This window comes from Falco punctatus (genome assembly GCF_963210335.1).
Source record: "Falco punctatus genome assembly, chromosome: 5".
Classification (NCBI taxonomy): domain Eukaryota; kingdom Metazoa; phylum Chordata; class Aves; order Falconiformes; family Falconidae; genus Falco; species Falco punctatus.
In genome coordinates, this window is record NC_137584.1 from 66,994,995 (window position 1) to 67,007,953 (window position 12,959).

Consider the following 12,959-nt stretch of genomic DNA (forward strand, 5'->3'; position numbering starts at 1 on the left):
TTTAATAACTATTGGCCATATAAACAATTCAAAACAACATATGTCGGGCATCTGATTACCCATCTCATTTAACTCTCAGCTTTCATTTAATGTAAACAGTGGTGACATTTTTGAGTTTTCAGTAATGTATCTTTTATATATATATATATATTCACACATACACATTATATGCTGTGGCTATTAGCCCATTTTTTTTAACTCTGCAACCTTTTGGTTATCCAGTCAGGTTGCTATTTGATTCCCTTTCTTGCCTCCCCGCCCCATTCACACACTCATGCACACACACTCCCTTTCGCTACCACAAAGTTTGTATCCCAGCATTTAAATCAACATAAATAATTATTTGAGAGGTAGTCACCCCTGAAATTTGGGAATGGAGGGCCCAGATTTTTAGCTTGGGCACACAGAAACAGTGTCATGTGAGATAAAGCAGAGTGAGTGCTGGTGCTGCTCAACGTGTGCAGCATTAGGGCAGGTGTATTTCCAGCACGATGCCCCATGCAAGGAAGAAAATTTCCTGGTGCATTTCAAATAAGTTCAGCCCTGCATTGAACACATGCTGATGATGTAACACCCTAAAAAACATGGACGAAAAGGCTGTCAAATGCACAAAAGGGCTGAGGTAAATGCCTCTGCTGCCACTGCGCATGCATCCCCCCCCTCCCCAGGCAAAGAGCGGATGGGTAGCGGGAGTGCACTGAGCAGGGCAAAGCAGGGGCACCCCCATTTCCAAGGGCTCCCGGGTTTTACCATCGGCTCTCCCTCTGCTCGCTGCAGGAAGGCTCAGCGACCATTGCAGACAGCACCAGAGCTGGGCAACCCCTCACCACAAATAGTGCAAACATGCAGCAGTGGGCACTGAACCATCCCGGGTATTTGGCACGGGTATGGGTTTTGCCACCCACCTGGCAAGTCAGCACAGGATCATCTGATGGAAACATCTTATAGTTGACCTCCTGAAATTTTCTGGCTTGCCACTGTTTTCCAAGCAGACAAAAGGGGAATTTGTGAGTCTACGCCACAAGTTAATAAGATACTATTCAACTCAGTAAAGCTGCTGAATTTACCTTAAAGTAATTTCTCATCGACAGCTCACTGCTTAGCCACAAAATGCTATGTATTTTGCATGCATGGAATCAGGATATGAACCACCGTGCTCCTGCTGCTGCTTGTAGGGCATGCTCTTGCCCCAAGGGCTGTGCAGAGAGGCCCGAGGTCTCCCCAGGTACCATATAAAAAAATAAATTATTTTTAAAACTTGCTTGTTTGTACACTATGCTTTGCAAGTAAGATTTGTTTACCAGTGCAAGAGCTGCACAAAGAGGTACCAGGAGCTGCCAGCTCGCTCCCGAGGCAGACTGGGGCAGGATAAAGCCCACCCTGGCCCATCACCCACAACACCAGTGTCTGTTTGCAGGGGAAAGATGAGGAGGAGACCAGCCCCAGAGGCGGCTGCTGTAAGGGATGGGGCAGGACTTCAGATGCAGCTGCTTCCCTGATTTAGTCCTGGATGGTGCAGCTGAGACTTGCCCTTCCTTCAGAGAAAAGGAGGCAAACCAACTGTAAGCCTGCCGCCAAAGAAGCGCCAAAGAAATACGAGAGAGCAAGCCCAGTCTCCTTTATCTCTCTACGAAGAGCCCCCTCAGTGACTTTAATTTAACAGACTGAAGAAAAATATAGCCCCCCCAAAAACTTGTAGCAACTTTTCTAATAATTTAATTTTATTAGTTATCAGTTGAAAAATTCTACGAAATACTTTACTGTTTTATTGCTCTATTGATTAGTTTATCTCAGGTGGGCTCCTATGTCACTCCTAGCTAAACAAATATTTTCTCTTCCTTGGTAAAATATTTAGAAATCCTGCCTAGAAATCCTCTACTGATTTCTCCTGTTTTCAATAATTCACTGAGGTACAAGAAACTCAGAATTCTGCCTGCCTCACTCACATATTGATCACACACCATTCTGTATATTTTATCACTAGATAAAATTAATTAAAGCTAGTGATTCTGTTCCTCTGAAATTCCTAGATGGACCAAATATCTAATAAATATCTCATTGATTGTAGGCAACATCTCAAAGTGTTGAAGTTAACATCAGTGAGAAATGTCAATCTACTACATCCATGTATTTCATTATTTCCTTTCTTTTTCTTTTTCTTTCTTTCTTTCTTTCTTTCTTTCTTTTTCTTTTCTTTCTTTCTGTCTTTCTTTCTGTCTTTCTCTCTTCCTACCTACCTACTTATATAAGCAATCAGTCTATGCTGATTATTTAAGAAACAAGTATAAAGTGTGCATGTCATATGCAAGTAATACAACACCTTACAATACCATACTAAAAGGCAGAAAAACAGTCCCTACAATGAGGAGGAAATTACTGGAGAGGAAAAAACATCACTTAAGAACTAATGAATCAAGTCTGTCTTACAGGATTGATCATTTAAGATGAGGTCAATGAATTTATGATACAAATGGCTATATCACTAGAGGTAATAAAATGGAGCAATATCATTCATTTTACATCTAACTAATGATGTGCTCAGAGTAATTACAGACTTCTTCTAAAAGCCTACACTGATTAGTTCAGATGTGATAGGTGAAACATATATATCTTCCTGTTCAATAAAATAACATTTTCTTATCTGTAAAACACACAGCCAATGTCTTATTTTTTCAAGTACTTCCATTCCATACAGAACATCGTCGTTCTTCACAGCCAGCTCAAAAGCTCTCTGTTCATTTATTCCTTTTGCTTCCCTTTTCCTGCCTCATCCTTTCCCTTCACCATACAACCAAGAGGAGAGCTAAACCATTGCAGAGCGCTTCTTAATGCTGTGCATTGGATTTGGTAGTGCTTACACATGGGAGTAGCTCCCTGGGTTTCAGCAGGATTAGTCGTAAGAATTAATGCTGCAGGATCACGTTCGGAGGTCCTGACCCAGCACCCATGGAAAACAATGAAGAGACTCCTCTTTAATGCAGTCAGTTGGCTTGGGGTCTGATGCTTAATGCCAGCCCCTGCTCACCCTGGAGTTGGTAGGAGCTTTGCCCCTGGACCTCACCAAGAGCAGAGGCACAGCTGGGGATCTTGGAAAGAATTGTGGCAGAAATACAGAGAAAGAAAATAAATGCCATGAGGCTGAGTTTCAGACATTTCCTAACAAACGTAGGCAAAGTAACCATTTTGTACTTTTCTACTCAAAAGGAGCTGGGACCAGTAGCAGTGTGACTGAAAAGGAGCACGAACACGTCTGAAATAAAGGGTCAGACCTTGCAAGGTGCTAACAGATCCCCTATACGCCTCCATCTCCCTCAGAAAATACTCCTAGGGACGCTCTTGGGCAAGCACACTTCGCACCACAAATGCCAGAACACAAACCCTGAATGACAGAGAGATCAGTAATAAGATAACTGCCTATCTCATTCAGCCGTAATGCAACAACCCTCAAGAAGATCCAATTTACCTAGCTGGGGCATGTCCAACGCAAAACAACAGAATGAACATTTCCTTCAGTACATTTAATGTATTTATATTTTAGTGGCGGGTTGCCAGTGTGCTACTTATAAGCTCAATGACCTGATATCATTTATCCGCTTTCCTGTGAAACATGCAACAGTCTACACCAGGAGACGAGTCAGAAGACACTGCATCAGCAGAAACATGACTCGTGCCCAATACAGGAACATCAAGGAAGCCAGGACCAAGGGATCCTGTAACACTCGGATTTCTCTAATACAACAAGGGGAAAAAAGCCATTCCTGTTGGCATCTGTGTCTTTATTTTGATAGAAATGTCCAAAGTGGGGTCCAGACATGGCCATGAGGCTGTCACATGGGCACAACACAGGCATCCTGCTGCACTTGAAAGGGCCACACTTGGGCTTTAGGCATAGGGTAATTCATACTTTATTCAATCGGCACAAAATTCATCCATTAGTGCAGTCACCACTAACCTCTGAACAATAATCTAGTATCAGGCACCACTTCGTTAAGAAACACATTTCCTAAAATCTGTTTGCAGAGGTGTTTACATCAGCCCAAGAGAAACCAGGAATGAGTAGTACGCAGACACCACCACTGTGATGAAAGAGAGCCTGTGCCTTGTACACAGTGCTTTGAACTAGTATCATCTCCCTGGTAAAGTTTGTGAGAGGACAGAAAGGGCAAAAATTCCATTTTCAGCTTCTCCAGAACCAAGGAGTGATTAACAAAGCTTCTCTCCTTGCTCAGGAGAATGCCATTGAGGGACATCTTGCACAAGGGAGGGCTGTATTGCATCCTGCGGATCGGGCTGTTATCAAAGGTGCTGAAACATGGGAATGAAGATTATCAAAACCTCACTTCCTGGCATAAAAACCTTGTATTCAACTTTGCTGAGTAGTTTCTACTGTCTTTTCCCACCGTGGTATCCAACTGCTATCTCTTCATATACGCTCAGGCATATGTTCTGGCTTCATGGACACCACTGCACATTTCCTGTGTCTCATTATGGCCCTTTCCTTTTAGCCCAGACTGGGTGCCCGGCCATTCCCTGCAGTTTTCAACCCTGCCAGCCACCCAGGATGTGTGAGGCATGGAGTCAGAGGCTCCCATCCCATCCCAAAAGTCACAAGATGAGAGGACAACCCCCCTCCCACGGCACACACTCCTGCCTTGCCGCCAAGCAAAAACCCGACACGCCAGCCATATGTTTTTCAGCAAAGGCTCAAGTTTTTTGAAGCCTGCCAAACATTGGACACAGCAGCAATCTAGAAATTAGGAAGTGGCTTGAAACGCACATATGGAGGTTTCTAGTAAACAGCCAAATGAGTCATGACTAGTGCTCTTACACGCAGCTCAGTCAGATCCTTTGCAGATCACCCAGCAGCTGCCACAGCATGGACACCAAGGCACCTTGCCGCCCCAGCCCCCTAACAAGGCTGTGAAGCACTCCCAGCAGGACACCAGGGAAAAATTCAGTCCATCAGAAGGAAAGAAACCTAGATCCTGTGTCCTGAAGGACTATGTGCCTAACTATGCAAAGGAGCATGAAATCTCTCAGCTGTCTTCACTAGCTCCCCCAGCTTGTCGGGCAATGTGGCTACCTGCTCCCTTCCTTCTTTCCACCATTTATCTACCACCAAGGTTTCTCTTTAGAGCAGGTCACCTAAAAAGCAATGGTAATTTCTAAACAAATCCCCTTGTAGATCCCATCTGTGGTGCTAAATCCTGCACACGACCCCATCTCTATGGTCTGTGTCATGATGAAGCACAGAGAAACTTCGGGGCAAGAACTGTACCTTGAGTGTTAATGTATTCAATGCTTGTGAGCACAAAGAAGCTGCAGCCCCTGTGGGGCTCTGGGTCAGACTGACCACCCCTGCAAACATCAGCTCAGAGGTCTGTACCGACTCTTCATCCCCTGCCCCACTCACCTCCTGAGGGTCCCCCTGCAGAACTGCCCCTGGGGAAGAAAAGCTCCTGCCAGGCTGGGAAGGATCTGCCCAGCTGTTAGCACACAAACATACGGTGATACGTTTGACGTAAAAATCGTTCCAAGGAACTGGCGTTCCCTTTTAGCATTTACTGACCCAGAAGAAGGATGAATATTAACAACTGCAAGGTAGGCACCCTGTCGTGCCAGTTGGGAAGGTGATCAGGTGAAGATCTGCAGGGCACAGCCATGCTCCACTCAGGTGCCGGGCTCAGAGTGAGGAAGAGGAAGGGAATATGTTCCACGCAGACATGATGGCAAATAATAGACTCCTTTGAGAGGTTAGTGATAATCAGATAATGGAATTGAAATTCATAATTTCAAGGCTTATTGCTAATCCTAATGCTGCTGTGCTTTTTTCCCAGCTGAGTTATCACAAGAGGTATTCAGCGCCAGCACCCTGTGCAAACAATGGAGTGGGTGCAGCCTCACCAGAAGCTGCACAAGCCCCCATTGCTCACCAAGGTATCCTACGTTTTCCTACCTGATCGTCCTCCAAAAAACCCACCCTGGACCTGCTCAGGCTTCCTTGATGGCAGAACCCAAAGAGTGGTGGTAAATGGAGTTGCATCCAGCTGGCAGCCGGTCACAAGTGATGTTCCCCAGGGCTCAGGATCAGGGCCAGTCCTGTTTAATAACTTTATTGACAATCTGGACAAGGGGACCAAGTTCACCCTCAGTAGGTTTGCAGAGAGCACTGAGTTGAGCGGGATGTTGATCTGCTGAGGGCAGGCAGGCTCTGCAGAGGGAGCTGGGCAAGCTGGACCGATGGGCCCAGGCCAGTTGCATGAGGTTCAACCAGGCTCAGTGCCGGGTCCTGCCCTTGGGTCACACCAGCCCCACGCAGCGCTACAGGCTGGGGGAAGGGTGGCTGGGAAGTGCCCGGGGGAAAGGACCTGGGGGTGCTGGTCAGCAGCCAGCTGAACGTGAGCCAGCAGTGTGCCCAGGTGGCCAAGGAGGCCACCATCATCCCGGCTTGTATCTGAGACAGCGTGGCCAGCAGGACTGGGGCAGTGACCGTCCCCTGTACTGGGCACTGGTGAGGCTGCACCTCGAATCCCGTGTTCGGTTTTGGGCCCCTCGCTGCAAGAGGGATGTGGAGGTGCTGGAGCGTGTCCAGAGACGGGCAACGGGGCTGGGGAAGGGTCTAGAGAGAAAGTCTTATGAGGAGCAGCTGAGGGAACTGGGGTTGTTTAGCCCAGAGAAGAAGACACTCAGGGGACACTTTATCACTCTCTACAGCTACCTGAAAGGAGGTAGCAGGCAGGTAGGTGTTTGTCTCTTCTCTGAAGTAACAAGCAACAAGACAAAATGGCCTCAACCAGGGGAAGTTGAGATTGGCTAATAGGGAAAATTTCTTCACTGAAAGGGTGGCCAGGCATTGGAACTGGCTGCCCAGGGAGGTGGTGGAGTCACCATCCCTGATGTGTTTAAAAAACATGTAGATGTTGTGCTTAGGGATGTGGTTTAGTGATAGACTTGGCCATCCTGGGTAATGGTTAGTCTTAATTTCAAAGGTCTTGTCCAACCTAAATAATTCTATGATTCCTCCCAAGCGGGACTGGGTAGCCAGGGGCACAGCTGGTACATGAGCAGGGTACGCAGGGGCCTGTGTGTCCAGCACTGTAGCCACTGCATGCTAGCCCATGGGGCATGGGGCTTTGGTCCCGGGGTCCCTGGCAGGGATTTAGACTGTCCCCAAAGAGGGAGGGCAGTTCACAGCATCTACCTGCAAGACAACTGTAACCAAGTCCCTGCCTCAGCGGTTGTGACTGGGAATTAATGCTCTTTCACTACCAAATGTCAAACAATACTAATAACAGCATAATCCAAAGTGTGGCCTGAAGCAGTTATCCAGCCTCGATCGCTTTTTGATGTGCTTATTGCAAGACATTCAGCTTGTTTATTGTTGCAGGATTTTCCTGTCCAAGATGGCTCATGATAATTTTTTATAATGATTGTTCCATTTGAATGGAGTGATTATTATAAAAAGTAAAAAAGAAAAATCATTCCAGCTGAAACCTGCTGCGAAGGAACCCTGAGGCAGGCTCTAACACACTGTGAATGTGGTTACAATATAGCTCGTAGCGATGCTAGGTGTGAAGGAAAACAGATTTTTACAATGTTTGGAGCTTTGTGCAAAAACAGTTGACAAAACAGAACACTGCAGTTGCCTGTAACTTAAAACTGTCCTGTGACAAGTTTCTCTCTGTTTAAAAGAGACCAAAGCTGGCCTGCTCACTTGCTTTTCCTTACCCTGATGTAACCCTCCTAAACTTCTTGTCTGCCCTTCCATAGTTTTCTAAGGAGTGAATACTGACTTTATGTCATTTAAATGCAAGACCCACTCTGCCTACATTTTTCACCCTAATTACATAAAAGTCTAAGCTACATGAAGCATAAGGAGAAAACAGAATTATTTGGTAATCAATGGCTAATGATAAATTTTATTTCTTTTTTTGAAGCACTGCAGTTTTCACCTGTGGTATTTAAAACATAGTCTTTTCAAAGCTCTTGCATTCCTTTGTGTTGGGGGGGCTTTCTAATTTTCCCAGCCAAAAGCAATGAACATAAGTTATGCTAATGCCCGGTGGACCTGGTTGGGTCTTGTTTCATCAGAGTCGCTACATATTTGATTTTGTATATAAACAGCTGAGCTCCGTGTTTTCAACTTCAGTCTGAGGCTTTGAAACCACAGGAGGAACTCTGGATCTGAAACCACTGGTGAAGCCCACAGTATGGTGGGCGAAACTTCAGGGAAAATGAATGTAGTGTGAGGTGGGCTTGCTAAGAGGGAAGTTGTCCTCCCCAGAAACCTTCCTAGCTGAAATAACACAGAGTGGGACAATAATAGCATTTAAACCTTAAAATCCTTCATGTGGGGGTTTTACACTTGTACCATACAAGAGCTGATTACAGAGCACATCTGTGCTGTTGTTTCAGTACTGGCTAAGGCCACCAGTCCAGCAGTGACAGAAGTCATAAATAAAATTATCATGATCCAGAAGATATGAGGGAAAGAGCAGGAGAGAGAGGTGGAGGGTTAAACATCCTCATCAGGTCTGACAACCTGTCTCATCAAGACGCACATTTCAGAAATACCTAAAGAACACCTAAGCCTGAATGGCCTTTCCAAGGATAACACAAGCCCTGAGAAACCTTGTTGCACTGCGAGTCCGTTGGCCTTTGACCATAACTATGTCATGCAAGAGACTGCGGGGCAGAGCAAACCCCAGCTCAAGCCATCGAGTCCCAAGCTCAACCCCTAAGCTCCCATCAAGCTTCAAGGTCATCAGACAGCTGCCTCAGATCTGCAAGCAGTAGCCCAACACCTGCATGGTGGTGTGCCCACACAAGGCCAACAGGCAGTTACTCTTCCAGACTTAACCTGGTCTGACAGGAGATCATTCAAGTGTGTCTGTAGCCTCCTTCTTGGTGAGCCTAATTAGAGGGTAGGGATCTGTGGAGTCAGCTGAGTGTCTCCAGCATGCTCAAGTCCCTTAACTTGTGGGTGGCAGTGGGAGAAGCCAGCTTGGCAGACCAGTGGCATAGACATACTTGCTGGTCAGGCAAGTAGTTTGATTCGGGTTGTGTGGGCACTGGTCACCTTGATGTCTGACACTTGATTTGTGGGCCAAGACTTCCCATAGCATGCATTCCCAAATTCCCCTGGTCCTGAAATGATCTAGGGGAAAACTGAGCAGCCAGAAGGAAGAACTACGTTGAGTAGGTGAAGCTGGCAGTCTCGGTTTTGCTTTAAGATCCTTCAGCTGTTAGTGCCACAGTGAGAGCTTCGCTTCCTCCTAAAGATGACATGAACGTACTTCCTCAAACTGCTGCCACTAAAGCTGTGCAAAGTACCAGCAGTGAGAAGCGTCGTAAACGCCTTGAGAACAGGACAGGAACTGTCGGCTTTGAATATTCAGGAAGGCAAAAGAAATAAATCAACGCTAGCAGCTGGAAAAACATTTGTGGAGCTTAGAAATACCTCCTCACAGCACCCAGGGCCTGCCGCCTTTTTGGGGCAGCAAGTGAATGTCACACTAGGAAATCCCCCTCCTTCCCCTCCTCCAGAGAGTGGAAATGCATTTCTTTCCTCAGGAGGATGTTTACCTCCATGTCCTTGGAGAACCTTCTGCACAGTTTACACTCCCACATGCTCAGCTACGGGAGGCAGCAGATCAGCTACCCCATCCCTGGGGTGCCCAAGCTGTGGGGTCCCCACACTGCTCAGGCTGGGAACTGCTGCTGGCCCCTCTTCAGGGGACAGACACCAGGGTCAGCATTGCTACCATGCCAGGAGCTCTTCGCTCTTACACAGGGGCTGCAGAGACCCTGTTCCTTGCGAGAACAGGGACCGAACATGAGACAGAAGGATTCTTCTGCAGAGCAGCTGCCAACCAGAGCACTGAGGGAAGAGAGCCTGTATGTGCCGGGCTTTGCAGCGCTCCCTGCATCCAGCCCCAGTGATCAGGAGAAGAAAGGGAAACTGAGAGCAATCAACACTGTTAATGTTTCTGCCAAATTCTTTTGAGAATTATGGATGCTGTCGAGCACACGCAAACTTAAAGGTGAAAGAAGAAAGGGGCATGCCTCAAAGAGTATCTCGCTTACGGAGTGACCAAAATGTCTCCAAATGAGAAATCGTCACCCTTAACAATCGCATGCTACCAAGTCTGCAGATGACTTCAGAAGCCAGATGAAGATTTATATTCTCTAATTAATTCACTTTTTTATTCAGTATCTGAATAAACATATTCACCCTTTTTTTTTCTGAACAAAACTTTATTCTGGTCATATAGCAAAGTAACATTGTGAGATGGAAAATAACCCATGTGGCTCATCTGACTAGAATTTATATCTAGTAATATCTTATATGTTTTTTTTCTCCAATATATTTTCTTTTTAATATTCAAGAGAATATAAAAATACCAATAAAACCCCCTCCATTATGATTCCAGTGGCTCATAGGTTGTTTGACAGGACTGTAAATGTAATAATGAGGAGGTTTGAGGGGCAGGTTAATGTTTTTTGCTAACACATGATGCTTTTAGCCTAAGGCATTGCTGGAGGCCAATACCACTTCACCTGGACCAAAATCACCATTGAACAGCCATTAAATTACTCAGACTTAAATGTAATATTACTGGGTTTAGAGAATATTACTGTAATCCAGATTTGAAATATCATTAGTCTGTAGAATAGGAATGCAATCTGAAACCTTGAGAAATCTTTATTTACCTGTAAGGAAGGGTTCTAAGTCCAATTCTTCCTATCAACTATGCCACTATTACAGTGGTGTAACCCTCACAGATTTGTGTGTTGTTTCTTCTGATTTATGCTTGTACAAGCAAGAAGGCTACAGAATAGAAGTCTCTAGGTGCTTTGGAATATATACACACACACACAGGTTTCTTCCACCTAACTATATAGGTTAGGGATCTTCAGCCTTTATTATTAAATGTCTATCATGCGACAATATTTAGAGGACAGGACCCATCATGCTATGTGCTCAAACCTACGCATGGCCATAGTGTGGGCTGCAGCAGAACTGGCTGAGTCTCTCAGTCTACCTGAGGCAGACCCCCCGCACACATTTTCCCACCTTTCCCAAACATGTAAACACCTTGAGGGACTACATCAGCTGCTTACTTGGAAAAATAATGTTGGGGAAAGATTGACTTGATTAGGGAAAGATTGAGTTGACCGTTAGTAAAAATGGATGAAAACCCCCCCTAAAGTTTTCCAAGAGGAGTGTTGCTGGTTTTTAGTCTATAGAGCTTTGAAGGGAGTCAAAACTGTTCCAGATTTGAATGCGTGTGATTCACACTTTGAGAATTGCTGGTTTTGCTGCTGGTAATGGTACGCACCATGCTGTGTCCCAGAATACATTCAGTTTAAAGAGCAGCCCTCTCTCTGGAAACCACATTTGATTAGAACAACCCTGGGCCAGACCCAAAATCTGCTTGGATCAAGGAAAACTGTGTCACATCAGTTTCAGCCCAGGACCGAGACGTGTCACATCTCTTGCAGATTGGGCATGGAGAGTGGAATTCATTTTCCCATTTCCTCTGGAGTTGGGGGCTGGAGAAGATGAAGCCAAGAGAGAGAAATAGCTCTGCCACACACAGAGGAAGCATTCTGTGTCCTCTACTTTCTCTTGCTGTGAGGCACTGATCCTGGCTGAAACCCAGGCCCTGTTGGTACAGACCCAGCTCCCCTTCCCCCTTCTATTAGCACAAAAACACCAGTGGAGAGAGGCTTATTATGAGCAACTGTTAGGCTCGCTCTTGGACATGCCCATATGGAGCAGGTAAGACTGAAACAAGGGCCAGAGAAAAGGAAAGATGGGGAACCCAACAGTCTGCACATCCTCCAAATAGTGAGGGAAGGGGAGGGGAGGGGAGGGGAGGGGAGGGGAGGGGAGGGGAGGGGAGGGGAGGGGAGGGGAGGGGAGGGGAGGGGAGGGGAGGGGAGGGGAGGGGAGGGGAGGGGAGGGGAGGAGGGGAGAGGAGAGGAGAGGAGAAAGCAGAAAAGGAAAAGCAGAAGAGAAGAAAGGGAAAAACAGAAGAGAAAAAAAGAAAAGAAAAAGCAAAACCAAAAAAAAGAAAAAAGAAAAAAATTACTCTGTCTCTGGTAGGTAGGCTTTACCACGACTACTATGGTCCCTAGCTATCTTAAACCACTGTTTTCTAGGTTTTTAGCCTTAAAAATAATAAATGAGGAGCTATAAAGGTCTAAAACTGCAGCCTAGAGCCAAACATATGGTGAACTAATGTGTGTGAAAACTTCCTTGTCTTCTTCTGCTAATGTCCCTCTTCTGTTACTAAGAAATTCCTGCTATGCAGCTGGGCATCCTCCGACAGTCTGTGAGGGTGGCAGGCAGCAATAACTTTACTTGTGACTGGTACCCAAGGGAGGGAGGACCTGCCCCTCACATATCCCACTGTCCACTATGATGCTTTTGTCAGGCCCAAAACATCTGCTGATTCTCAAGGAATGGAAAATGCATGTTCTTTTTGGTGTTTACATCTTCTTTCTAAGTAGGAAGTATGGATGTGGAAAAAATAAGTGCGAGCAGGTCTTTCCTATTCAAATGAAAAGGTCTTACTTATCCCTCTGTTTAGACAGTATTTAGCACTGGGGCATACCTGACACCCAGCTATTTACATAAATCAAATCTATTCTTAGTAACCCTGGGATGAATGTGGGATAGCTCCACCGAAGCCAGTGTTGTTTTTTCAATTTGAACCACGTAAGTGAGAGCTGAATTTGGCACAAAGTATTAATTTCTCACCAAGGAGGGTACATTACAGCAGAAGGCATCAGATGCGCTATTTGGTAAAGAACACAATTACAGAGGACCTTTTAGTAATGCATTGTGTTACTGTAGATGGCACTCATTCCTTGCCTGTGCATATGATGCACACCGTGACTGCATAGATTTTATTATGTAAATGCATCACGGTAAACCCTTTCATACTTAT

General features: G+C 45.7%; 1 protein-coding gene across 9 annotated transcripts in view; it reads right to left on the minus strand.

Moving 5' to 3' along the window:
- The window catches only part of SOBP (sine oculis binding protein homolog), a 137,899-nt gene that overhangs the window by 38,093 nt on the left and 86,847 nt on the right, over positions 1-12,959 (minus strand). For 7 of the 9 annotated variants that reach the window (XR_013928528.1, XR_013928529.1, XM_080389815.1 and 4 more), the window contains exon 6: positions 906-977. The exons of the other annotated variants lie outside the window; for them this stretch is intronic. Coding sequence is in view for 5 of the 7 variants with exons in the window: in XM_080389815.1 (XP_080245941.1) it covers positions 906-977 (72 nt within the window). In the remaining 2 variants the exon portion in view is untranslated. The remainder of the gene's footprint in view (positions 1-905; positions 978-12,959) is intronic. 9 annotated transcript variants of the gene reach the window in all.